This window comes from Cervus elaphus, chromosome 24, assembly GCF_910594005.1.
Source record: "Cervus elaphus chromosome 24, mCerEla1.1, whole genome shotgun sequence".
Lineage (NCBI taxonomy): Eukaryota > Metazoa > Chordata > Mammalia > Artiodactyla > Cervidae > Cervus > Cervus elaphus.
Genome location: NC_057838.1, coordinates 58,226,560 through 58,253,300, shown reverse-complemented (window position 1 = coordinate 58,253,300; position 26,741 = coordinate 58,226,560). Strand labels below are relative to the sequence as shown.

General features: G+C 53.0%; 1 protein-coding gene across 5 annotated transcripts in view; it reads left to right on the top strand.

Moving 5' to 3' along the window:
• Positions 1-26,741, top strand: part of CACNA1D (calcium voltage-gated channel subunit alpha1 D) — a 344,231-nt gene that overhangs the window by 316,351 nt on the left and 1,139 nt on the right. For 4 of the 5 annotated variants that reach the window (XM_043886198.1, XM_043886202.1, XM_043886200.1 and 1 more), the window contains 8 exons: positions 4,513-4,643; positions 17,283-17,399; positions 18,121-18,488; positions 19,648-19,674; positions 20,958-21,107; positions 22,338-22,507; positions 25,384-25,505; positions 26,305-26,625. In XM_043886198.1, the coding sequence (XP_043742133.1) occupies positions 4,513-4,643; positions 17,283-17,399; positions 18,121-18,488; positions 19,648-19,674; positions 20,958-21,107; positions 22,338-22,507; positions 25,384-25,505; positions 26,305-26,625 (1,406 nt within the window). The remainder of the gene's footprint in view (positions 1-4,512; positions 4,644-17,282; positions 17,400-18,120; positions 18,489-19,647; positions 19,675-20,957; positions 21,108-22,337; positions 22,508-25,383; positions 25,506-26,304; positions 26,626-26,741) is intronic. The other variant, XM_043886203.1, reaches the window with a different exon arrangement.

Sequence of the window (26,741 nt, the reverse complement as noted above, 5' to 3'; positions counted from 1 at the left end):
GCTTGCGGCCTCAAAACCAAAAGCCTGTATTTTTTTTGAGGAGGGGGGTGGTGTTTTGCCCAAAATGAAGTACTTAAAACTAGTTTCCATATATCCTTCAACATGTTGTTGAAAACTTCTCACACACACAAAAAAGCTTTTGAAAAATGGTGTTTGTGAAATGTTCTAAGACTAGATCTATTACCCAAAAGTCCCTTTAATTAGAATTTAGAGTAGAGATGGAACTAACAGGCATGCTTATTTCTTTTTGTTGTTTATCATAAAATAACTGACTAAACTTTTCTCAGACTTATATATATATATCACACATATATATATAATCCAGATACTGTTTTTCCATTTCTGTTTAAGTACACGTTGACTTAAAAGTGGAGGTGGTTGTGTTTTGACCTTCATTTTCGAGTTTTAAAGGTGCAGGATCCGTCTGCTCGGTGCCAACACACCCGGCCTCTACCCCCTCAGACCCGGGTGTGTTAGAAATGTTTGGTGTGTTTTGTAACAAACTGAACAGCGCGTCATTCCCAATGGGGCTGGCTCAGGTCTGGAAGCTGAGTCTGGAACCCCAGGGCAGGACAGTGGCCTCTCCTTTTGAGAAAGTGACAACCTCTGGATTCTGGGGGATAGTGCAGCTTGCTGGCCAGCTCTGCTCCCCACATGAAGCCAGAAGCACTGTGAACTCTTGTCGCTGGAGGGAGCCACCCAGAATTGGCAGGGCCAACAGCTCAGAGCTAGGAAAGAGGACACACCAAGAAATGATTAAGGGAAAGCGTGCAAAACAAAACACCAACAGAACCAAACAAAAACTCCCACCCAGAGAGAGTGCCTGGCCCCCCACAGGAGAACTGATCCTGCACGTTTAAAACAGCTCTTTGGTTTCCATTCTTTTCTTTTTAGCTGCACACCCAGGTGTTCGCATGGCTGAGACGAATTTGCTTTTCTTAAATCGTTGTAACAATGTGCTTGAGCTTTTTCTGCAGCCTCCATTCCTTTCGAGTCTCAGTCTTTCAGAATATTCTGAAGCAATTCTGTTTTAGGGTGGTGGCATGGAATCGGAGTTATCTCTTGCCAACTGTATTCCCCTACATATTTCTCACGATGCAGATGCATGCTTCAGAATAGTGGGCCATACCTGTCTCAGGGGAACCTTCCTCGCAGGCTCCCCCCTCCTCTCGCCTCTCTTGATACACCACCCTCCCTACAGCCCAGTCTCTCACATCAGTGCCATCCTGGCAAGGCTTACCTGGGGAGAGTCATTCACATTACTGTGAAATGTCATTTGTTTCTATTTCACCAAGAAAAACAAAAGGATCCGGAATTTGCCTCTCTTCCTTTGATCAGCTTGTAGCCCTACTAGGCTTTTCATGAAGGCTACATAGTCTTCCTCTTTCCTGGCCCAATAGTGGGCCCTGCTTTTCTCTCTGCATTCTTAATGTGGATTGGGGGTTAGGGTGGCAAGGGTTAATCTCTTCCAAAATGGCAGTCAGAGCCCCGGAAAACCTGGAAAGGAAACAGCACCTTAGTAGGGATGGGATGCTCAAGAAGTTCTATGGCCCAGGTGGTGGATGTGCCAAGCATAGAGCTTATCCAGGCTGATCTCAAGTAACGGCTCTTGTCACTGAATTTCCAATGGTGGAGACTTCAGGCTTTAGGGCACAGGCTCTGGTTGAGTTGCTGGGCAGGATTTGTAGTATCTCTGTTCACCGTTTGCCTCTTTGTCTTTCCTCTTTTACCTTCCAGTGGATGAGCTTTTCCCACCCCGTGGAGCACTTAGAAAAGGGGAATATATTTATGACCCTCTGGGCCAGTGCATGGGTACTCCCATGGTGGAGGGGCTCGGTGTCCACCCTCGGTAATCTGGCCAGAGGGCAGCAGGCTGAGCCAGGCCAGCCCTGCACCTGGGACTGGTCTTTGTGGGGCGCTCGGGCGACCCTTACAGCCCTGGTGAGAGAGCAGAGTCAGCACCCATCTTAAAAGGCCTCACCAGCACAGGGGTGATGTGAGGCGCCCCCAGCTCATCGTGAGCTTGATGAGGTGATGCTCAGGAGTGAGCCTGGGAGCCAGGCCAGAATGCCGGGCTCCAGTGCTGCCTCTGGCTCTGGGGCAGCCTGTCCGCGCTCAGCATGCTGAGCTGTCTCATGTCCCATCTGGATCTTGCTCGCGTTCTCAGCTCCGCTGTGGTCTCCTGCCGAGTCATGGCTTTTCCCCTGTCCTCCCAGGGGCTCCTCTCTGTCTTCGGACCTTCGCACCTGGACCTGAATCTTTGGCTCCTTTCCCCTGAGGAGCGTTCAGAGCTCTCTGAGTCCCGAGCCCAGACGGCCTCCCTGCACTCACTCCTCTTCCTTCCCTCTCTGTCCTGCTGGAGCTTTGACTTTTGCTGTTCTTGAGACTCTTCCTGGGCCAGGTCTCAGTAGGTCAGCATCTCAGTGCAGAAGGTCAGGTGGCCCTTGGAGGCCCTGCCTGCAGAGCCCTAGGTGGGCACCTCTGCCCTGTAGCTGCCCCTTGGGCAGGAACATGATCCACCCTCTTCATTGAGTACACTCCCCCACCCCACCCCACTGCCCACCCAGGTTCTGGGCCAGGGAGAGCCAGGACTCTCCCATAGGAGCCCCCTTGGGCCCTCTAGGCTAGCACCATCCAGGCTGAAGGGGGAGAACAGTTAGGCCAGCTTTTGTTGGAAGCACCCCAGCGAGGGATGAGATGGCCCCCCCTGTGAGTATGGCCGGTGTTTCTGTGGGAGCCCACAGGGGAGACTGGGGACCCTGCCTTGCAGAGGCTGGCTGACCCTGGGATTGTCGGGCCACAGTCGGTCCACCTCCTGCATGTGGCCTGGTGGAGAGGTGGACTTTGCTGGAGAGAGGCAGCCCCACAGGACCAGGTGGCCCTTGTGGTGGAGCTGGGCCATCCCTCAGGGAGGCAGTGGGGTGGCGAATGAGAACCCAGGTCTGGGGGGCCCACCTCCCAGCTCACCTGGCCTGGAGCAAGTCATGGAACCTCTGTCCACTCGCCTCTCACCTCCCTGCCTCTGCGCAGGGCATTGTTAGACCATTTGGACCAGCCCTAGACCGATGAGGGCCCTGGTTTCATTGCTTCCCAAAGGCCGAGGTTCACTGGGGCGGCCCCCGTGCTGCTCTAGGACTTGCCTGGCTTGGGTTTAGAAGGAATGTGACACGCTTCTCCAGGCCGACCACCCCCAGGCATCCTCTCACACAGTAACACTGAGCAGCTTCTGACAAGGAAGGTTGGTGCGGGCAGCCCAGAGTGGCCCAGCAGTGTCCAGTCATGGACACCCGCTCCCACCCGGGCAGGAAATGCACCCCACTCGGGTGCACCCCACCTGAGGGTTCCAGTATCCTGCACCCTGTCATGGTCCCCATCCTGTTTCAATAGATGCCACTGTTGGTGAGTTGTTAGATAACAGTGATTCTGATGGCAATGGCCCATTGTCACCTGCCCCCTGGCACTTAGACCACCCAGAGTGCTCTACAGGCCTCTTGTCCTGGAATCCTCACAGCTCCTCCTGAGAGACTTAGGCTCACTTGTGGGTGAGAACCCAAGCCCAGAGAGGCCAGATCGTCTACCCTAGATGGCACATGAGTTGCGAGGGCAGCCTAGCCACAGGTTGAGCAGTGCTAAAGCCTGAGGGTGGCAGCCATTCTCCTCCAGCCTCTGCAAGCCATGGGCACTGGCCACCAGCCTCGTGGGCACCCTGAGCAGGTTGTGGGGGTGAGCACCTTGGGAGAGCAGGCCTCGTGGAGACCCCGGGCACACTGGCACTGCCAGGGTGGTTTCCTGGGAGACAGCAAGAGCCACTATTCTGCCTCATGCATCACCTTTAATCAGGCTCAGCGGAGTCCCAGCTCCCCGGCCACGCACGGTGGGGCTGTTTCTGAACAGAGATAAGGCAGCCAGCTCTGAGGTCAGCTGGAGCTGTCGCTCGCAGTATCGAAAACAAGCAGTTCTGAATTACAAACCAACACATGGCATGTGGAGGCTATTGGCAGAGAATTAAGGGGGCACTTGGAAATCTGGGTCTGCAGTCACTTTTTGGAATCGGCCTCTCCTTCCGAGCTTGTCTGTCACCTTTCTGAGTTCTCTATCTTTCTCTCCAGGCATTGGGGTTTGGATGGTTAATTGTCCTTGGTGTTCACGGTAATTACACATGCAAATCCCTATGCACAGGGTGAAAATATGACCCATGAAGCCTTTTTTTGTTCTGTAATTTTTCTTTTGAGTCAATAACCGAGACGGCACTTCATGGTGTTACTAATACGCTGCTCTATGAAACTCATGACAAGTCCATTATTTTCTGCAATTTTGAGTATCAGTTCATGTAACTGACTCTAATTTTGAGGCTTAACTGCTTTGCACAATCTTGCTTCTCGCTAGATTTAGTTTCCCGTGTCCTAAGCTGAGAGCTCAGTGCCCCCGCCCCCTCCCTGCCCAAAGCGAGTGTTGAGGCTCTTGGTGCAAACGTGCTGATTCGGGAGAGCTCTGTCTGGTCTCTCCGTTTAGATGATGAGGTAACCGTGGGGAAGTTCTATGCCACTTTCCTGATACAGGACTACTTTAGGAAATTCAAGAAACGGAAAGAACAAGGACTGGTGGGAAAATACCCCGCGAAGAACAGCACAATTGCCCTACAGGTGAATTGTTGTTTTTGTCTTTTTCTCTTTTTCACTAACAATTTTACAAGCTTTATTGAAACACTAGAGAGCTGACTATTCATGGTTGAGCAGTTACCACCAGGATTTTGTTTAAACTGAGATACTGCACACTCCCCCAAAGGTGGACTAGCCATTTCTGGGCCACCAGGTAAGTGCCTCTCCCTCCCCACACCCTCTGTGCCCCCTCATCCATGCCCACCGCAGCCCGGCCGGTGCGGTGGGACCCCCAGGACAGCGGCCAAGGCACACCCCTCGCGGGAGGGGAGCCAGAGCTGCCCTGCACCCTGTCTCCCCTGGGTTTCTCCAGCAGCAGCGCCCTCCGAGGAGGCACCCACCTTCCCCGGCCCTGGGCTCGGGCCCTGGCGGCCCACGAAACAGCTTTCCATCCAAACGCAAGTGCTTTGTTTTGTTTCTGTTTATTTCTTACCCCACTGCTTGTTGGTTTTTGGTCCATCTCAGTAACATCCATCACCTCCTAGTGCGTGTGTGTGTGTAAGCGTGTGTGTGTGTGTAAGCGTGTCTGTGTGCGTGCAGTGTGTCTGTGTCTACGTGTTGTCTCCTGGTGGCCGTGAGCCTTGCTGTGCCAATGCTGTTCTCTCGTGAGCCAGCCAGCCTCTGGTCCCTACAACCGCCCAGACTCCTGGAGTGGGGACTGTGGCTTCAGGAACCTCTGGTTCTCACTAGAGTCCATGCATTCAAGGGTGTGGAACCCTTGATAAGCCCAGAGCCCTGGTGGGAGGCAGGTGTGTAGGGAAATGGTGTCCTGGGGGAGACCGGCGGAAAGTGGGCTAGGAAGGGCAGTCTGTGGTTGCAGTGATGGAGAAAGCAGGTGGAGAAGGAGTGAGGAAAAGATGCTGAGACTCCAAAAAGGGAACTGCAGAGGTTGGCAAGCTGTCAGAAACAACTGTGCAAATGAATCACACACCCTGTCATCTCTGCTATCCCCATACAGAATTGATACAGGTTGATACAGAATTTTTTCCTTTTATGTCCCTCTTACCATCATGTGTCTTCAATTGGGTCTTGTTGGTATGGGTAAGGTTCAGTGTGAAATAGTCTTTTGCTTTTTTTCCGGGGGAAAATGCCCAGCATTGTTTTGTGTTCTCAGTGATGGTAATTACCAAAGTGAAGGCTTGTCTGTGATCTTGCTGAGAGAGAATGAATGTGAATGATGATGAATGAGGGGAGGAGTGTGAGGTATGTGCAAACGGCAGGTTAGGAGATGACCTTGTGTGACAGTGACCTGTGGATTCATGATATGACCTGGGCTTTGCCCAGACAGCTATAGGACAGGGGGGAAAGATGGACGCTAAATCTGACCAAAGAGATTCTGGTCATTCTTCCTCTGATCCAACATCTCCTAAAGGAAGCTTAGTGAATCTGAGGCTCAAATAGCTGATTGCTGTCCCAGATTGTGGAATTTCAATAATACTTTCACCTCTGACCTGTCCAGTTTGCAAAAATGACAACCCTTCTCCTGAGCCCAGCTTTCAAGTAGCCTTAGAGAAGCCAGTCAACTGAAAAGACGCATTTGCAAACATGAACAGGTCTGGTCCATGTATTCCAGAGGGTGGTGTGGCCAAGTTGGGTGCAAAGGCAGGGAGTGATGATCACATTTCTGCAAGCTCCTACTTAAAGCAGCCCAGATTCCAGAGTGTCATAGTGCCCATCTGCTTTCAGGAAACTACTTGCTGTTCTCAGATTCTAGTTGGTGGGTGTGGTGGGGCTTGTCTTTTCTGGAGGGGGAAACATATTCTTTCGTGGATGGCTGTGTCATCATATACAGTAAATAACCAAAGTAGTGCTGTGCTGAAGAGCTTTCCATTTTCCATGGAAGGCAGGTACAATGACCACTAGAACACAGGGTTATACCTTTACTGAGTCCCCAAGGCTTCCTAGTTAGAAGGCTTCAGTGCTCGCTCTGGAGGTTGGATATAGTGTTTGGATGTTTTAAGACCTGAATGACAACACATGGCTATATAATTAATAACCACATAGTGGGGTGGGTTTCACTGAGTCTTTAAGTCAAAGGTTCAAATGATGCTGAAGCTACACGTGTGCGTCATGGCTTAAAAGGCTGTTGTGTTGTGCCACAGTCATGCTTTTCTCCTGGACATTTTTCATTTTGTTGTTTGTAGAAAGTTTCATTTCCTTGGTGAAATTAAAATATTTCTGGTTAGGTACCAACATCAACACATTTCCACGTGGTTCCATTGGGAGTTGAGGCTGTGACTATACTTTATGTTGTGTACCCAGCCTAGTAAATGAAGTTGTCTTCACAATCTTGACAGATACTCCGGAAAATGCATTTGATTCTGCAGCAGGCATTGAAAACAGAAAAATTTTTGCCTCCGTGAAGGATAGTTCTCATTACCTTTTTGGTCCTGTGCTGTAGGAAGGGCTTTAAATGTGTTCTGTCACTCTGCATTTTAACTAGCAAGACAAAGCGCTTCCTTTCTGAATTGAGGAAATAATACGAGCAGATGTGACGTTAGGGCCACAGGATCAGGTGGCAGTGGGAGGAGAAATGGGTGAACCGTGTCGCTAGGACAAGAGCACAGACCCCCAGAGAAGCTCCTCAAGGTGGGCATGGCCTATGAAGAAGTGGAATGAGGTGGTCCTCCCTGTGTTGGGGTGCCGATAGACTGGCAGCTCAATTACTAACGACAAGAGGAGCATGAGCGTCAGGTGAGCGCCGGGGTCAGGACACAGGCCTGCGGTGCCGTGCAGGGTGCAGTCCGTCTGAGCAGGAGGGGAGCTGGTCCACGTTCTCTGCCCCCCACAGTGCCACGGCTTTGGCGGGCACGTGGATGTATCAACCCCGTGGGCTCTGTCTGGGCTCCCTCTGTTCAGACCAGCTGCAGGGCCCCTTCTGCATGAAGGGGGGGTGACTTGAGGAGCTCCTGGATCCACGTGTGGATAGGAGCTCCACACCCGGTGTCCTCTGGCCTCTGTGGTCTGAATGAGTGTGCAGTTTCCATCCGTCCATCCATCTTCATCAGTAAAGCCAGCCTTCTCTCCCGCCCCTCTCCAGAGGGGATCAGAGGGAAGCTGCGTCAGGCTTTTTCTTTCTCCTCCCTCATCCCCTACGTGCCATATTCACTTTAGTTTGACTCAGCCTTTGCTCTTCATCCATTGTTGCTGCATCCCAGTGACCTGCAGATTTCCACCTGGATCAAGCAACTAAATGAACACAAGTCCACAGCCATGAAAACTCTATCCCCTCCCCAGCAAACAGTACTGCCCCAGCAGACTTTTCAGATGAGGACCGCAAGATCCAGACATGCATTAGCCCGGTATCTCACGGATCGGAAAAAAAAAAAAAAAACAGGTCCCAGAGTGGGGAAAGTTTTGTTCATTTCTTTTTCTTTCAATGTCCAAGGATTTCCTTTATGCCAAAGACACTCCGGTGGAGTCTGAGGGGGAGACTGTTCCCCGCTCAGCCCAAACGGGAGCCTGCCCATCTTCATGACAGGAAGCCTTGAGAGGGCTAGATTTTTTTTTTTTCTTACCTGTTTGGAAGTTAGGTTGAAGGCTTGTAAAGAATTAGACAGGTTTTATCATGTGAAAGCCTGAGCCCCAGCCGGCAGGTGGTGGCGTAGGTGGCCCAGTGGAAAGGTGGGTGGTGGATCAGAATCAAATGACTCCTTCACATGGCCTCCTTGGAGGGACTCGGGCATAAACCCAGAGGGAAATCGGGATACTCCACAGACACTGAACCTGTCGAGTATCTCACGCCTGTCATCTAGTCACATTAGTCTCAAGATTAGCAAGATTTTTTGTCTTTTTTTAAAAGCATGATTCCATCTAAAGCCATAAAAAGGCTATTTTTTTTTTCTTTTTTAATCTAAGAGAAGAACAGATGCTAACAGACAAGATTTCACTGGCTGATTCATTTGTTTCAGATGCTTGAACGGATGCTTTAGAATTTTCTGCCTGAGCTACAGCACCAAGCTCGTTAGTCGGAAGGCGTTTGTGGCTAAGGCCTTGAAAGGGAAAAGTCTCAAGTGGGCTTATTTCTACTGAAACAGCATTTCGGGAGAAATGCAGGAAAAAGCAAACCCAAGGCCCCAGAGAGACCCCTTCCAAGCAAAGCACTCTTCCGGAAGGTGGAAGCGGGGCCGTGGCTCAACTGTGGGGCCGTGGCCTCCTGTCGTGGACACTGCTCACGTGGCTCCTTCTCATGGAAGGGAACGAGCAAGGCTTATCAGTTTTCCCTTGCGAGCAGAGACTCAGAGAAAGGGAAAGAGTGAGAGAGAGCGAAGGAGAGGGGCGGCCGCCCCAAGAGAAATGAAATGAACACAACTTCCTGATGCTGGCCAGTAAAAAAAAAAAAAAAAAAGATTAATAAAAACGAGTAAGCAGACCTGCCTAAGGTGGGCAGCTGACTCCATTCCAAAGTCCTGCATCCCTAGTTTGCCCGAACTACCAAAGACTGGCAGGCCCCTTGACGCTGGGCTGACAGTTCTTTTTATACATGCCGGTCCGTCCTGACCGTCCCGCTCAGCTCTCTGCAGTGCCGTGTGCACAATGCAGGGAGACGGGGGCAGGACAGGAAGCGCAGACACTCCCATTTACACTGACACACACCTGCATGCCCAGACCAACCCAGGGGACACCTCAGGTTCCATCTTAACGCGTCCGCGGGAAGCACCACCACACCCAAACCTCATCCGACATTGTCCGTCTCCAATTCAAAGCCAGTCCGGGGATGCCTCTTTGGAAGCAGTGTGGTCCAGTTTCAAGGACACTGGGAGTCAGGGGACCTGGGTTCTAGTCCCAGTGCCAGCGTTCACTTGCTGTGTGACCTTGGGCAAGACTCTTAACCTCTCTGTGCCTCAGTTTCCCCATCTGTAAAATGGGGGCAATAATGTCGACCTACCTCACAGGGCTGTTGTGAGGAATAGCTAAGTGATTGTAAAGCACTTTGAACGTATAATTGCTTATTATTAAGACTACAACAATAATAATATCATATGCCTGTTTACTACCAGAACTTTAAGAAACTCTTGTTTTTCTTTGATCTTTTTTTCGGTTCTGTACTGTAGTGATCGATCAAGAAAGAGAATTCTCCCCCTTTTTGAGATATCTAGGAAACATGTAAAGATGTAAACAGAAGTAACTCAGGTGGTTGTTTTCTCACATCTTACAAAGGGTATATTTTTGCCCAAGAAGTTGCTTTGAAAGGGGGCCCCACCTGAAATTCTCAGCCAACTCCAAGCAGTGGTTGAGTGGTCAGTGTACCTGACGCTGAGCCCAAGATACCCAGAGGCGTCAATTTGAGTTTTGGAGTCAGCATTCAACAGTTAACCTTAGTGTAAAACCCTGAGGTTCCCGAAGAGTCTAGAGAAGAGAAGCGTTGCACGCCACGGTCTGTGCAAATTGGAGGCCGCGCGTGTGTGTGTGCGCACGTGTGTGCAGGGCGTGGAGCCCCGGCGTGTGGGGAAGCCCGGCTCCTGGAGCCGTGTGACCGCTGGAAGAGCGGTGCTAGCAGAAGTCCCCGGGCCTGTCCTGAGTGTGACTCGGCCCCGCCCAGCCGTGAGGTCTGCTCCAGTGTTGCCTTCTGTGCTTTGACCTTTGTCCTGCCGGAGAAGCAGCCCTGGCCCCCGATTCTGCTCTGACATGCACAGACGGCCAGACATCTAGGAGCTCGAGGTGGGTTTTCCTCACAGCAGAGTCCATGGGACGGGAGAAGAGGCCTGCCTTTCTGACACGCAGTGTGGGTGGTGACGTGGGCATGGGGGTGACCCCTGTGATGATGCTGAGGTATATCTGGATGCTGACTGTGGTGGCCCTCAGCACCCTGAGTCTCCTCGACTCCTGCTGGCATCCCAGGCCCACTCCAGACCCCTCTGTGAGTCAGTCACCGAAGGGCTAATGCCTGCCTTAGTGGGGACCTCTGGGGCTTGCGGAGGTTTGGTCTGAAGGCCCACCTCCACTCTGGCTGGGTAGTGCCCGGGATGTACCAGTTATTAAGTATTTGGTGTATCGTAACTGACAAAGAAGCTGGTCAGCCCTGTGGGCACCTGAGAAGTGTATCCACCATCGCAAATGATCCCTGTGTCCCCCACCTACTCTGATGTCAAGTTTATTAAGCACTGAAGGGATGTACGTGCTCACCCCCCAATCCCAACTGTGTCACCCCATGTTAGAGGCCTCAGGTGACCACTGGTCTTCTAAATCTGAGTCTATACACCAAAGCCTCCACAGAAGAGCCTTAAGCGATTCACGAGGCTGGTGTCTCCACACGCATATCTCCATGGTTCTTCCACATAAGTAAAAACTGGAACACGGTAACTCTCTAGGTGGGACTTAGGGAAATGCAAGAATCTTGCCCCACTTGGGCCAGGCAGTGGCTGGTAGCTGAGGCCAGGTGGTTAAGGACGGTCAGGAATCGCAGGGGCCGCCTCCCGCCTCAACTCAAAACGAGTCAAGTTGAGTATGTGAGATGGACAGACTCTCTCAGCAAACTCGGTGCCCGACACCAGAATCCATGGTGCTAAACTCATAAATAAGCTCCTGGATAGAAGACACGATGCAGGCCAGAGTCCATCGTAGGACAGCAGGTATAGGACTGGACCTCAGGCTCTTCTTAAATAACTTACTCTATGATGTGACTAATTAAAAGTTCAGTGGATCCACAGGGTTATTGGGCACTCAGTTGTCTACTCTTGAAGGTAGGATATTTTTCCTCTCTGAGAAGAGTGATTCTTATTTTCACAAGTCTTTGAGATGATGGAATTACTGAAAATAAGGAAAATTACATTATGTAATCACAAAAGATGTGATATATTTTTTTTAAACAGGGGCATGTTATTGAATAACACTCAGCTCGTAGCCCTCGTTAGCCCAAACGTGTCACAATTCAGTCATCCACGGGTGGGAGCTTCCTAACACGCGTGACTGCTTGGGGTAATGGGAGGACAGGTCATTGTAAGGCACAGTGAAGGCCACCCGTGCCAAAGGCTCACTCAGAGAAACCATGAGGGGGCATTTCTTCCAAAAGTATGGAGAAAGGCCCCGAGGATTCACAGGAGTTCTGGATGGGGAAGAGCCCAGCACCCAAGGAAGAGATGGTGTTGCCTGTGGGCAGGTTAGCTGCAAGTTCTCAAACTTTTTGGTCTCAGGAAACTTTTATGCTCTTAAGAAGTACTGAGGACCCTTATCTATCAGTATTTACTACGTTAGGAATTTAAACAGATTTTTAAAACCCAGAATATGCAAGCACAAAGATGCTGGAGAGGTGAAATCCCCAGGGGTCAAGCAGCCTTTTGGAACACCCCAGTGTGCTTCTGGGAGAGGATGAGGGCATACAAGCATCCTTGTCTTATCATGCAAATCACAGTGACCTCCTGCAGAGGTCTCAGGGGCCCCTGGGTCCTTGGGCTGCACTTTTGAGAACTGCTGCTCTAGGGGACTGATCCCATATCCCCCTTAAAGGAGGAGGGTGCTGGAGCCTTTTTATCATCTCGCCCTCCCCCGAGCCGTTCCCTGCCTTCCAGGCCCATGCCCAGTCCCAGCCGCGTTCAGACTAAGAGTCATACCCCACATGCCAGGTCTTACTGCCTGTGCTGATCTGGAAGAATGGTGGCCCGAATTCGTGTGTGAGAGCGAAGTGATTGTAAGGATCTCAGCTCCCGAGGGTGGCATGGTGGAGATGAGACTGTGTGCTGAGGATAGTTTTCATGGTACTGAGTGATCGTCTGTCATAGCTGTGATACAAGAACACAGCTGGGTTAGTGGGAAGAAAGGTCACACCGTGATTGGGCGGCAGCCACAGTTGTGTGTGGTCACAGTCATGAGTGTGCATGTGATCGCGGCTTGATCCCAGCATTCTTCTTCGTAGACCCAATACAGAGGGGTTGGCATGGTGTCGCTGGAGGCTTGAGCATCAGGACTGCTAGCTGAGCCTTGACTAGTGTGGGCAGGTCACTTAACCATGTGGGAATAATCCTGGCCCCCCTCCCACACCCTTCGTCCCAGGATGTAGTGGGATAAAGTGTGTGATAGCACTCGGCAAAAGATGCTAGCAGAATAGGAGTCGTGATTGGTGACTTCTGCTAAGCCCCCATTTTAAGTAGAACTCTCTGTTTTCAGGAAACTGGCAAGCATCTCCCCATTTCTGGTGTTAAAACTACAAGAAGCAATGTGGAACTAAACAGAGAGCTCTGTCAGATCACTTGCAGGGAAATGTGATAGGTCACTTTAGGTAATTTGTTTAAAGTTTCCTTTATGTTTTGAAGTGAAGGTAACAGACATGCTGTATTCAGCCAAGTGTCCCCCCCTGGGGGTAACTTACATGGTGACCTTATGGCTGACTCTGCAGTGAGGGTTGGAATCACTCTGCATGACTCACGGGGGTGCCAGGCTCATGATGCTAGCCCCTGATGTTTACATATGACTCGAGGACTGTTCATAATGTTGATAATGGATGCAAAGGCCACACTCAGAGGCGGAGAGCAATGACAAAAGAAAGGGTGTGCTGTGTGTGATGAGCGTGCATGTGGAGAGGCGGGGGAGGCGGAGGACGGCTTGTGGATGAGCAGGTGTGCTCTGAGAGAACTGAGTCTCCAGTTCTTTTCTGCTGAGGGAGCTAGTCTAAAATGATCCCTTCTGATTGGGGAGGGGCAGAATCCGGCTAAAGGGTTAACCAGAACTCGCCTTGAAGGAGATGACCGGGCAGGGCCAGCCTGGCTGAGTGAGAGACCAGGCTCTGCTCTGCCAGCAAGGGCTCTTTGGCTGGAGGCTGGAAGCCTGGCACTCACCCCCGAGGATGAACGGGCTGGCTCAGTCCCGCCTGGAGACCCACATCTCTTACCTGCACTGTTACAGTGTAGGTTCAGGGGGGTGCTGGGCGTTTCTGTGTGCTGAGAGCTGGCAGACCACCGGCGTGTGTGATGATGCTAGCTTAGGAAGACGAGCGGTGAGAGCTTTTCTAAGGCACCAGGTAGGAAAAACTTACACCTGAAGGTAGGTGAGAGAAAAGAAGGTATATGAATGTTCCTACTCGAGGTTAGAACACCATAACATAGTGCAATTGTTTCAGAAATATTTAGAGAGATTTTATACTTTGGGGGTGTTTTTTTGGACTTATTCATTAGAGTAAATATCTATAAAATTCCAATTAAATGGTGTCTAAAATTGAAAGCAGCAGTCTACAGGCAAAATGCCAACATTTCTGTTTTTTTTTTTTTTTTAATATGAGAACATCTAACATTTAAAAATCAACCAGAAACTAGGCTTGATTCTGTTTAATATTTTATATGATTGGACATCTTAAATCAATAATGTTTCTATTTTATAGCAGCAGTTCTGTGTTTATTCAAAACCATAATTCTGTGATGTTACTGGAATGACTTTATATGGCTTTGTGTTGGTTTAAATGCTAATGGCCACATTTCAAATTAAAATAGTATTTTGCTGATAGAGGTAGACACAAACATGACATATGAAAGAATAGTTAATTTTCCTGATTGTAAAGTGTTTCATTTCAAGAAAAAAAAATGTTCTTTTTTTAAGGGCTGTGGGAAAAAAAAGTTATCAAGGGTTTAAGATAGATTTCTGCACTTTGGGAATTGGAACTTGTGCCTATGGAATTTTTGGAGCAGCCTAAGCTACCTTTTAGCTTGATATGTGTGCTAGAAATTTTTTCATTATCATGTTTTGTGATATGTAATAAATTCAGGGTGCTGTGCTTAAGCTTCGCTTCAAGTTTGGGAACGTGTGTTTCCCTCATTCCAAACCCTGGCAGATACCCCTACCCTCTGTAGTACCTCCCCTCCCACCCCACTCCCACCCATCCTTCCTTAGACCCCCCGTGAAAGAGTGAAGTCAATCCCTGACTCTGGGAAAGTGTGTTTCTTCCTCCGTGGAGCAAGCGAACTCTAATCATGATTTCTGAGCCTCTGCTTTCCTGTCTGGGAAGAGTGCTGCGTTCTCTCCTCCTTTGATGTCTCTTTAATAAACATGTTGTCTTTATTTGTCTTTGGAAGAGGCCTCCTGGGCCACCTCTCAATTTTCTCCATGATTTGTGTTGGAAACAGATTCTCTGTCCTGTGTCTGTTCACTGCTCTCTCCTAATCCTGTGCATCATTGAAGACATGCTGGAGACAGCTTTTGTTTTTATTATGCAATTATGTCATATGTGTATTTCGGTGAAATGTCAACCCGTCAACAGAGGATGATGTTAAAAATTATCCAAATAAATAGTTTTCTATTTCTTCTAATCAGACCTAGTCCAATCAGTTGAATGACAGTGAGTAGGATTCTCTGTTGTTATTTAAACAGTGTTCCCAGCCCGCCGTGCCTTGGGGTGCGGATTACGGTGCATGATTTACCTGATGTGTAGCCGGTGCCTTGTCGCCTGTGCGTGTTTTGTGCAATGGCAGTGGGTGTCTCAAACCTGGCATCTTATTTGGGAGCCTCAGAGGGGTAACAGCTCTTTCTTCCCAGTGATCCAGAATCAGATGGCAAAACCCTGGTTTAATGTATCATCCCGTGATAATCGTGCCCTAGGGAACACTGCCTGACTGACTTGCAGGCTGTTCGGTACTGCTGGGCTCACCCTTGCTGCCCAGGCCTGCAGCTCTGCTGTGAAACAGCTTTCACCCACTTGGCATTAGGGTTGCCTTCTTGATGTTCCCCTTAGAATGGTATGGGTGTGCCTCTAAGAGAAATGATTTCCCAGGCTCAGGTGTGCTGGAAGCGTGGGTCCTGGGAGAGTGTATACGTGTGTGTGTGTGCATGTGTGTGCCTGTATGTGTACATGTGGGCACGTGTGAGCATGTATGTCTTGTGCCTGTGATCAGAGGGACAGGTGAGTGAGGGGCAGTCTTACTGACCACACCACGGAGTGTTCTGGGTTTGGACCTGCGACACCTTTGTCATTCTCCTGTGAGACCACAGCATTCCTAGCTGGGAACCTTAAAGATTTGACTCCAGGCCACAATTTCACCCCCGCGGTTCATAAAATGGAAAAGTCTGCTGCTCCTATGTTGAAAGAATGGTTCGAAACAGACCCAGTCTGGCTGGTGCACCATCTTTGAAAAGATCCTCTCCTAGGCCAAGGGCTGCTATGAACAAGGCCATTTTCATGGGAGCCTCTTGGGCGGTTCCGTATGCCTTTCTGTTCTAAATGAACATCCCCCCGCCCCACTGGTGTCTGCAGGAGACCCATCTGAGCATTCCCACATGAGGGGCTCAGCCCTGCCGCATCTGGCAAGACTGCGGCCACCATCCTCTCTCACCCCCACCCCACACTCTCCGCTACCAGGCGTGTCTCAGTTGTGGTCCTGACGCCTTGTCTATGCCCTACACCCACCCACTGCCAGGGCGTGTGGAAGAAGGACAGGGCAGGGCTCCCCTTCTCTGCAGACTGCCCTCACATTGGGGAGCATTCGCTGCAGATGGAGACCCACACAGCCAGATCCCAGACGTCCTCCACACCTTTAGCAACCACTGAGGCGCAGACAGACTGCCAACACCTTAAGGGGGGCTGCCTGGATACAGGACGGGTGACATTAGACCCGGGGTGGGGAGGAAATGCCTCTCTGAGATGCCAGTGTTTTTGTGGCGAGGGATTGAGTAACTGTACTGTCCCTATTAAACTTGCCAGTTTTCTCCAAGTCTTTGGTGAAAACATAATTTTCTCAGAGCCAAGAGCTACCCCTTGCCCACAGATAGTCTGTAAGCATCTGGAATGTTTCCCTAACGCAGTTAGGTACAATGGGAGGCCTTTTCCCAGGCCCTGTCCCTGGGGAACCTGGGGCCCAGGGTGAGGCAGGCTGGCAGCGAGGGCCCTGGTAAAATGCAGAATGTCTGTGAGGGGCCTGAAGGGCTCACCTGGTTGGTTTTAGACCACCTCCAGAGGCTGGAGCCCCTTTCAGTGTCTTGTGGTCTTCAAGAGGATGACCCAACCATTGGCCGGTTCTCAGCCTGCGCACAGGCTGCAGGCCAGGGTGCCCACAGGGCCGCGGAAGCCGCCCCTGCACAGAGGCCCAGGTCCGTGCGTGTCTGTCCACTGTGTCGTGGTCCTGAGTGTGCTGGTGGCTGTGGCGTGGCGTGTCACTCCCTCACTCCATGGCTTTGAAGCAGAACCACTGGCCTGGACGGCTGCTTGGCCTGCTTGCCCTCTGGCCCCTGCACTCGACTCCCTCATCCGAGACACAGTCAACGAGCCCTTGCCACCCACCCTGGAGAACAGCCAGTCTCTGCCCCTCGCCCCACCTGAGGTCTGGGGGGTGGCGCTCTGCCGCCATGCTTCCATGGACTGTCATTTAGACCTGGGCCTGGGTTCTTGGCCATGGCAGACCCTAGTCCTGGTAACCAGGCCCTGTTCCCTGCAAGTGGAGGTGTTTGGAAAGAAGGTCACTGGCCTCATGCACCCCAGCCCGGGCCATCTTGAACTCCCGACCACAACCTACATCCCTGAGCCCACAGGGACACCATCAGGTGCATTCAGACAAGTGGTCAGTCCCCTGGACTGTCCTCTGGAGAAACCTTCCTTTCCCACGACTGACTCAGGCAGGAGCACAGCCAGGACCCAGGCTGCCCCCCACCCTCTCCCCTGCCCCGGCCACCTGTGTCATCTAACTGGTTTTGCCGTTCTCATTGATCTAGGCGGGATTAAGGACACTGCACGACATTGGGCCAGAAATCCGGCGTGCTATATCATGCGATTTGCAAGATGATGAGCCTGAGGAAACAAAACGAGAAGAAGAAGAAGATGTGTTCAAAGTAATTATTCCACGCCTAGCTACACATTGGCCACTTGGAAATAGCAGGGCAGGAGTCCAGTTGGGGCAGTTAACGATCTGCAAGAGAGCCTGGAGGACGCACAGCAGCCCCCAGGCCTAGAGGGGCTTATGGACCCTGCCTTCCCCCCCACAGCAGACCCTCCCCATTCCCCAGCACCCCTTCCAGGGCCAGGCCTGCTCCTCCTCTGAGCTTGCTCCTCTGCCGCACACTGGCCACTTCGGAGGAGCATGGCCACAACCACTGGCTGGTGTGGATGAGCATCCCGGGTCCTTCTAGCAGCTGCCGGCCCTCCCTACCTGCTCTCTCCCCACCGGGCTGGCTCTTTGGTCTGCCAGCCGGCCCTCTGCTTCCTAGCCCCTGGCCCAGAGACATGCCTGCGGCCCGGCCTCAGCTGCTGGGGCCACCGACAGCCCCGCTGGGCGAAAGTCCGCTTACCTCGGAGCAACTGGAAGAGCCCCCTCGAGTGACAGCCACGTGCTTGCTCCCCAGCTCAGGAATCGGTAACATTCCTCATTTCAGGGGGACCAGCAGCTACTCACACAGGCACCCCGACCACTGAGACACTCAGATCGTTTTCCAGGGATCCTACGGAGCTTACCTAGAATTTGTTTTTCATGTAGAAAAAAAGAATGACCTAACATAGCTGGTCTGCATCAAATACTTGTTAAATTACCTGGTGTTGTCTCCCATTATTTTGCAGAGAAATGGTGCCCTGCTTGGAAACCATGTCAATCATGTTAATAGTGATAGGAGAGATTCCCTTCAGCAGACCAATACCACCCACCGTCCCCTGCATGTCCAAAGGCCTTCAGTTCCACCTGCAAGTGATACTGAGAAACCGCTGTTTCCTCCAGCAGGAAATTCGGTGTGTCATAACCATCATAACCATAATTCCATAGGAAAGCAAGTTCCCAGCTCAACAAATGCCAATCTCAATAATGCCAATATGTGCAAAGCTGCCCCAGGAAAGCGGCCCAGCATTGGGAACCTTGAGCTTGTGTCTGAAAACGGGCATCATTCCTTCCACAAGCATGGCCGTGAGCCTCACAGAAGGTGCAGTGTTAAAAGGTAACATTTCAAATGGGTTTGCACTTGGTAACGTAGTGTTGGCCCCAGGAGGGTCTTGTTCACTCCCCCTCCAGCAGAGGTGGGGTATTCCCTGTGGGCATTTCCATGAGCACCTGTGAGTGCCCTCAGATCCCAGCTTCTTCCGGCACTGGCCATGTGATGGTCCCAAAGGATAAAGGGCCACAGGCCAGCCTGCAGCCTGCCCCTTAACACAGCATCGGCAAACTCGACCTTCTCCACCTGTCCCACAGTCTCAGGGACAGGGATTGACAAACTTGTTCTGTAATGGGCCAGAGCGTAAACGTTTTATTTTTTCTGTTCAGTGTCTATAATCAACTTTATTTTAATATAATCTAAACACATATCATTTAGAAAATACCAAGAAAAATTTATGTACAAGAGTTGATGCTATCACATTTGGACAAAGCTGGCAAGTTCCTGCTACGAGCATATCCCAGGAGATACCACTGAGGAAACCTAATATATCAGAGTAGATGTTGTGGCATTTGGCCCACAGTTTGATAGCCCTCAGGGTTAACCTGAAGTTGTCAATGTTTGATACTAGATGTAAAACATCTCGTAAAGCCATTTCATTGATTTGCAACAAAATCAAAACCCTGCAATCATTAAGACTTCTTATACACATGTAAATTTTTAAGCAGACTGCCATGTTTTAAGTCCAAGTTTCCTGGAATAGTCTGCAGTGCTAACGTTTTAGAGTTGGAGCACACACAGTCTCTATTGTGACTACTCACCTATGCTGTCGTAGCAAGAAGGCTGCCATGGATAGTACAGAGACACGTGTGTGCAACTGCGTCCTGATAAAGCTTTCTTTGTGGGCAGTAAAATGCCAGCTTCATATAGTCACATGCAATGAACTACTTTTCTTCCTCTGATTTTGTTTCAGTCCTTTCAGTTCAGTTCAGTCGCTCGGTCGTGTCTGACTCTTTGCATCCCCACGGACTGCAGCACGCCAGTCCTTTAAGTCTAGCTTGTGGGTCATAGAGAAACAGATGATGGCCTATATTCGGCCTGGGAACCACAGTTTGCTGAGTCCGGCTCTGGGGAGTAACTTGATATATCCTTTGTGTAAAGTTTGCTGGAAATATTTTAACTTTTATTTTCTCCCTCCCTCCCACATTATGCCTTTCCTGGATAGAACCCGCTATTATGAAACTTACATTAGGTATGTGCTTGTTGCCTGTGTTTATGTGTTAAATGCTGTGTGTTCCCGGTGGGACCAGAGGGCCTCTCCAGTGCTGGGAGGTGACCACGCCCTGGGAGCCAGCTTGCCATAGTGTAGTGGTCTGGCCCCGGGCTGTGGATGCAGAGCTTCAGATCCCGATCTGCAGAGACTGGGTTACCATCCAGGGGCCCACATTCCCATGCCACGTGCCCACAGCTGTGGCCCCACAGACCTCAGCGCAGTGCTGGGGGAGCAGGCCTGTGGAGCTGGGCAGTCGTTCCGCTCTGTGGGGTTGAGCCTTTTGTGGGGGCTTTGTGAAAGCGTGACCTCTCCCCTCCTGAAGAGCAGGGCCTTCTCCTTCATCTCCCTACATGCAGAGGACCCTGCTCCCTGTGTGTGGAGCCCAGTGGGCTTGTGGGTGGGACGGTCACTGTGTTCAGGGTGGGGACGAGCCACCTCCTGGTTTACCGATCATCAAGGGGGAAGTCACTGGGGCTGGCGGAGGGTGGGAGAGAGTGAAGAGCCTGGAGGACCCGTGGTCTGTTTGGAGAGCGGCGACAGCTCGGCACCTGGCCGGCTGTGCTGAGGGCCGAGGCCAGGACCTCTGGGTTTCAGGGTGTCACCACATGACAGTCCTGGGGCAGGGCTGTCTTTGGAAAATGCAACAAGTGTTGTCCAGGAGAGTCTCTCTCCCCGGGACACAGGACATAAAGCTCCTGCCAGCCTTCCTGGGTCAGGGGCTCCAGGCTCCGACATCACCCTGGGCCCGGTGCCTCTGTCTCCCAGGGACCCAAGCAGGCGGCCTGGGAGCCCATCGCTCCAGGTCTCCAGGCCTGTTCTCTTGTTCCTTTCCCAAACTACATCTATTCTGTTGGTTCCCAGGCAGGCCTCTGAGGGTAGTGGTTTGGTGCTAGCATCAGCAAGGCACCGAGAGAGAAACCCGTTCCTGGTATATATGTGTATACACATACACTCACCACACACACCCACACAGTTCCCCCCACACACACACCCCCCACACCCTAGACACACACACTCTACACACACTCCCCCCACACCCCCACCCACAGCACACACACACACACCCCTCCACACAGGCGTGCGTACACCTAGCCACACGCACACACACACACACCCCACCACTGCCAGAGGCAGCGGCAGAGTCCAGCCCCGCCCCGAGGCAGGAGCACTCCCCGGGCAGGGATGCTCTGGCCACCGCGAGGCAAGGCCAGAGGAGCTGCTGCTACCTGCCTGGCTGCTCAGCCCCTGTCTCCCCACTGCAGGTCTGACTCGGGAGATGAGCAGTTCCCGACGATTTGCCGGGAGGACCCGGAGATACACGGCTACTTCAGGGACCCCCGCTGCCCAGGGGAGCAGGAGTATTTCAGCAGTGAGGAGTGCTATGAGAATGATAGCTCGCCCACCGGGAGCAGGTGAGGGCCCCATCACCCCGGGGACTGTCCTGGCAGCAGGGGCACAGTCCCCAGGCTGGAGAGTGGTGGAGTGGAGGCTGGTTTCCGCCAGGAGCCCATGAGGCTTTAGTGAACGTGCCAGAAATGAGAGCCTTGCTGAAGACTGAGAGCTCTGGACTGGGACTCATGAGCCCAGAGCTTGGGTTGGGTTTCACGAGCAGCTCTGCTTCTCGCTCCAATCAAGGGGGGGGTCTCTCCTGGAGGTGAGGGGACGAGAGGTCAGAGGGGCATCACTCAGCAAATGAGCCTCCTGGGCTTCTGTCCTGAAGAAGGCGTGGGTGGGGTAAAGTGGGCATTTGCTGTAGGACACATGTGGATAGCAGGTGGTACAGGCGCACAAAGGCCATCCACCTCTTCCCCGTGGACTGCATCTCACCGTGAATGGGGCCCATTGAAGTGGACGTGTTTGTGCGGCAGGGTCCTTTCTGACCTCTGGGATGATGTTAAATGCCAGCCTCGTGCTCCAGGCCGGCCACAGCCAGACCCCCCCGCCCTGCTCTCCACCCTGTCCTCCTGTGGGCCTCAGGATGCCTGACCTTGGGAACCACTGGTTCTGAGCCAACTACATTCTCAGTTTCCTTCTTCAGGGCCGTGGCTTGGAGCATGACCATGCCTTGGATGCTCTTCCTCACCTCCGCTGGCCTGACCCCACCCCCTGCAAGAGCTTGCTGCTCCCTTTCCCTACTGGAACTGAAAGGACCCCCATCCCTAGAGCTCACGGCCCACCCCGAGCCCTGTCTTCCAGTGCTAACCTTCTCTAGCCTGCATTAGAATTCTGTGTGCATGGGGTATTGGCTCTGCTCCCTGAGAGTGGGGAATGTGCTTCATGCATTTTCTTGTCCCAGGTGCCCCGCTCCCGCCACCACCTAGCCACAGGCAGCTCCTCGGGAGAGGGTTCTCTGGGAGAAAGTGGGGCTAGTCCAGCCTGCAAGGCATCACAGTCCACATCTGAGCCAGGACTGAGACCACGCAGGGAGGGAAGCATTGGCACCTTGCTCCTCACAGGCCTGCCCTCCTGAGCGTTCCTATAGCAGCCCTTGTCCTCCATCTAGAATCTTCTGTGGAACCAAGGGCTGCATTCTCAGCTGGTCCTGGTGTGTCCAAGGAGGTGGGAGCGGACTATGGATATGGGCTTGTTAACTGGGTTCTCACGTGCCCCCTGCTCTCTCTCCCGGCCTTCTCGGCCACCAGGCAAAGCTACGGCTGCGGCTACTATAACCGATACCCAGGCAGCAGTTTGGACTTCGAGCGGCCTCGAGGCTACCATCACCCTCAAAGCTTCTCAGAGGACGATGACTCGCCCGTTGGCTACGATTCCCGGAGGTCTCCGAGGAGACGCCTACTACCTCCCACCCCTACATGTGAGGCCAGATTTTTTGTTTGGGATCCAGGCTGGCAGAGGGTAGTGTGTGTGTCCACCTGCCCCAGCCCGGGGGATGGGCTGGACATGGTCAGGGGCCTTCAGTCCTCAACACCAGCCCCCCGGGTGGAGAGGCTGTTGGTTTTTCTTCCTCACCCACGTGGAAGCGCTCCAGCGCTGAGAACAGAGAAGGCAGTGTGGCCCCTTGGTTGCAGGTTGTAGCACTTGATGAGGGATTTCTGGGCGCGTCCTCGTTGTCTTTGAGCTTGGGGTCTGCCCTGAAGGGTAGGCAAGTCCTGCACCATGGTGTTGATAGGCTCACTCCCCAGATGGGGTCACGGGCCCTCCGAGGGCGGAGGATGGATCCGCCTGCTGAGTAGACTTGCACCCAGGCCTCCTACCAAGGCCCAGGCCTCTGAGGGCACCTGAGCGTTTGTGCTGCCCATGCCTCCTCCTGTCTCACCTCCCTGCCCTCTTCCCCCCAGCCTTTCCCTTGGTCTGCCAGTGCCCCTGCTGTGGCCTTAGTAGTGACCGCTAGGGTGGGCACTCCCATCCCCGGGCCAGGGAATCCCATCCCGTAGAGAAGTGGCAGGGGCCGACTGGTTTTTGGGTACACGTGGCATCACCGGTACTGTCAAGAGAGCTCGGTTACCCCCGGTGAGGACCGTGGGCTGAGGAAAGACAGCAGCGGCTCCTGCCGTCTCCCGGCTGGGCAGCTTGATTTTGGACATTTTGATGATGGTTAAAGAATATCCGCTTCAGGCTTGGCTGAGGAAGGAGGTGTATTTTGGGGTAGGACTCTAATCAGTCACCAGAAATAAATGAGACTCATCGGCTCTGAGTCTGCCGTCTACGTGCATAGTAACAAGTACAGTTGGGTGGTGCCCAGGCCTGCCTCTCTCCAGCTGTCATCGCCCTGCGGGCGCGTGCAGCCAGACCCATATCCATGGTTAATATTTAATTTCACAACCCCAAACACAAGCTGCTGAGGAGAGCAGTGCTGGGCTCCGTCAGTCCTGGATGACGCCTGTGCAGGCGGGGCTGAGCCCCGGGCCCTGGGAGTTCCATGGCCCTCCTGTGACCACCTTTTCTCCCTTGGGTGGTCATGATCGTCTCCACCGTTCACAGGTGCTGCCTCCGTGAATCAAGGACCCTGAGTGGGCAACTGGCTGCCTTCTTTATATATAAGCGTGAATAGGTGAAATGCATTGTATTTGCTCTCCTGCCCATGTATTCAGATCTCGGGCAGGGAGACCAATGGAACGCCTGTGTGTTCAGCTCCAGAGGGGTTGCTCCCTGCATTAGAGCTGGTTGTGCAGAGCAAATAAGATGACAGGCGTAGGTAAATCCATTTTCAAAATTGAAAAGCGCTCTCTGAATGATGGCAGTGGTAGTTTTCCTTTGCTTGAGCCTATCGTCCCACCACCTGACCCAGGAGGTAGCTAGACATGGTGCTAACCTGGGAAGCCTGTCCTTCTCTTGGAACACTTGAGTTTGGCCCTGGGCAGCATGTGGGAGGAAGGCCGTCTGGAGCGGAGGGCAGGTGTCTGTGTCCCCCAGAAGCAGCTAGACCAGGAGGCCCAGCAGGCTGCATGGTGAACACCGGGCCTGTGAGACAGGCTGGCTGTCGGTGGGGTCTCCCGCCCCATTGAGCAGTGGCTGGCGTGGGCTCTTTCTGGTCTCTGTGCACTTTTGGAGCCAGGCCCCCAGCAAGCGGCCTCTGCAGCTTCATGTGCCTCCCAGGATACCTGCGGGGGCTCCCCAGGCTGGTCCCTGGAGTTTTCCAGTGCAAGAGTCAGGGGTGTGTAGAGTTGTGCTGAGGCAGGATAAATGCCCCGTGAGCTTAGAAAGCAGAGCTCCAGAAGGGAAAGTTGAGGTGACTCAGTTCTGCCTTGCAGGCCACCGGTAAGGAGGTGTCCTGGGGAGGGGAGCCCTCTGGCCTGTGCACGGGGGCCCAGAACTTAGACATCTCCTGGGCCTGGCCCCCTGGGGAGCCTCGAGCCTGGGTCACCTTGTCATCGCTCACCCTGTCTAGTAGTCTCTGTTTGGAGTGGCTGCTAACAGGACATGCATAGGTGCTCAGTCACGTCTGACTCTGTGCGACCCCATGGACTGTAGCCCACCAGGCTCCTCTGTCCATGGGATTTCCCAGGCAAGAATACTGGAGTGGGTTCACATTTCCTTCTCCAGGGGATCTTCCTGACCCAGGGATCGAATTCGTGTCTCCTGTGTCTCCTGCATTGGCAGGCAGATTCTTTACCACTGTGCCACCTGGGAAGCCTGTTGACTATTAAGGACAACTAGCCACATTCTTTACAGTTCACGGTGTCCTCTTCTGTGTGTTCTGTCTTCCTGGCTAGGGAAGCTGGGTCTCTGCCCCACAAGGGGATCTGCCTGTTATCTGGTTGAGCTGTTAGGGCAGGTAGCAGACAGAAGAGTGACCACAGCCTGGGAGCACCCACAGGACACTCCAGCCCCAGAGACACTCAGGAAGAGGAGGACAGGCAGTCGGCAGGCATCTGTGGGTTCTCCAGTGAGGTCATCATGTACTTGACCTGAGACTCTGTGTCCCTGGCACGTGCAGGGCCAGGGCCTCGAGTCAGAGCGTGGCCCTCTGGCTCCTCCTGAGAGAACAGATGTGTCGGGGCTGAGACATTAACTTGCTCTTTTTGGAGACACCCCTCGGTCGGGCTGCTTTTTCCTCCTGAAGTCCTGAGACAGCCCCCAGCCCCGCCACCATGCCTCGCGCTTTTCTCTGGACGCCTTGCTTGCTTCCTCCTGGGCCCCCCTGCCGGACGTCCAGGTGGGCCGCCCAGACCCCCAGAGCCCGGGGCCTGACAGCTGATTTCACAGTCATGCGTGTGCTTCAATCCTCAGCCCACCGCAGGTCCTCCTTCAACTTCGAGTGCCTGCGCCGGCAAAGCAGCCAGGAGGAGGTCCCGCCGTCCCCCGCCTTCCCGCCCCGCACGGCCCTGCCGCTGCACCTGATGCAGCAACAGGTGAGCCGCCCCCTGCCCCGGGAAGCTCCAGGGAAGGGACCCCCAGTGTCCGGAGCACATAAACACTAGCTGCCGCTTCAGAGTTTCTGTTCAGGTCTTTCTGCCAACCTTGTCCCTTTTTGCCTTCCATTTTTTACATTAATTGCTGTGTCCTGCTCTGTCCTGGATGGAGAACAAACTTTGGGAAGGCCCCAGGCATCACATGCCACACACCAAGTAGGCTTGGGGGTCCCCGCAGACTTGTGTGTGCCTCCCCTGGATGGTCCTGGCTTCTGACTTGGCCACAGGCCTGTGCCTTTCACAAACCTGGCCGCACTGTCCCCTGTGCCCCTTGCAGGGAAGGATGCAGGGCAGGCCTGCCGTGGCACCGCTGTAGGTGGAAGAAGCAGGCTTGTACTCGGTGGTGCTTCTGAGCAGACGAGTTGCCTGAGAGAGAACCAACCCATTTCTCTGTGAGCGCTGGGCGCCGTCAGCTTGTCCTAAGTGCACTTCCCTAGTCAAACCCAGAGTCATCCAGGTGGCGTGTTTGTACTCCACGACTTGTGTGTTGTCTTCATGCTTCTAAGCAATTTCACAAATAACTTAATTCCCACCTGGGGATCAGGAGATATATTATGGATTTGGGGCAAAAGAAAACAGTCTGCTAGACAGCCAAGTTTTTACAGCCAGTTCATTGAGTTATTCAGAGTGCTGTATCCTTTTGAAGCCCTCTAAACCAGGGCCTTGAGCCTGGCCTGTGCTGAGGGCACCCGAGGCCGGGACCCCTGAGGACCTCACCCCGCTTCCTCTGTCTCCTCAGATCATGGCAGTCGCCGGCCTAGATTCCAGTAAAGCCCAGAAGTACTCGCCAAGCCACTCTACCCGGTCGTGGGCCACCCCGCCGGCCACGCCATCGTATCGGGACTGGACGCCGTGCTATACCCCGCTGATCCAGGTCGAGCGGCCGGAGGCCCCAGACCAGGTCAACGGCAGCCTGCCGTCCCTGCACCGCAGCTCGTGGTACACGGACGAGCCCAGCGTCTCCTATCGGACGTTCACACCAGCCAGCCTGACCGTCCCCAGCAGCTTCCACAACAAGAACAGCGACAAGCAGAGGAGCGCGGACAGCCTGGTGGAGGCAGTGAGTGTGGCCGCGAAGTCTGCACGGGAGGGACGGTGGCACCGGGGAGCTGGTCCTGAGGGCGGGTCGGCTCCGGAGCCAGGATGCCTGCTTCTGAACCTGGACAACCGCCCACT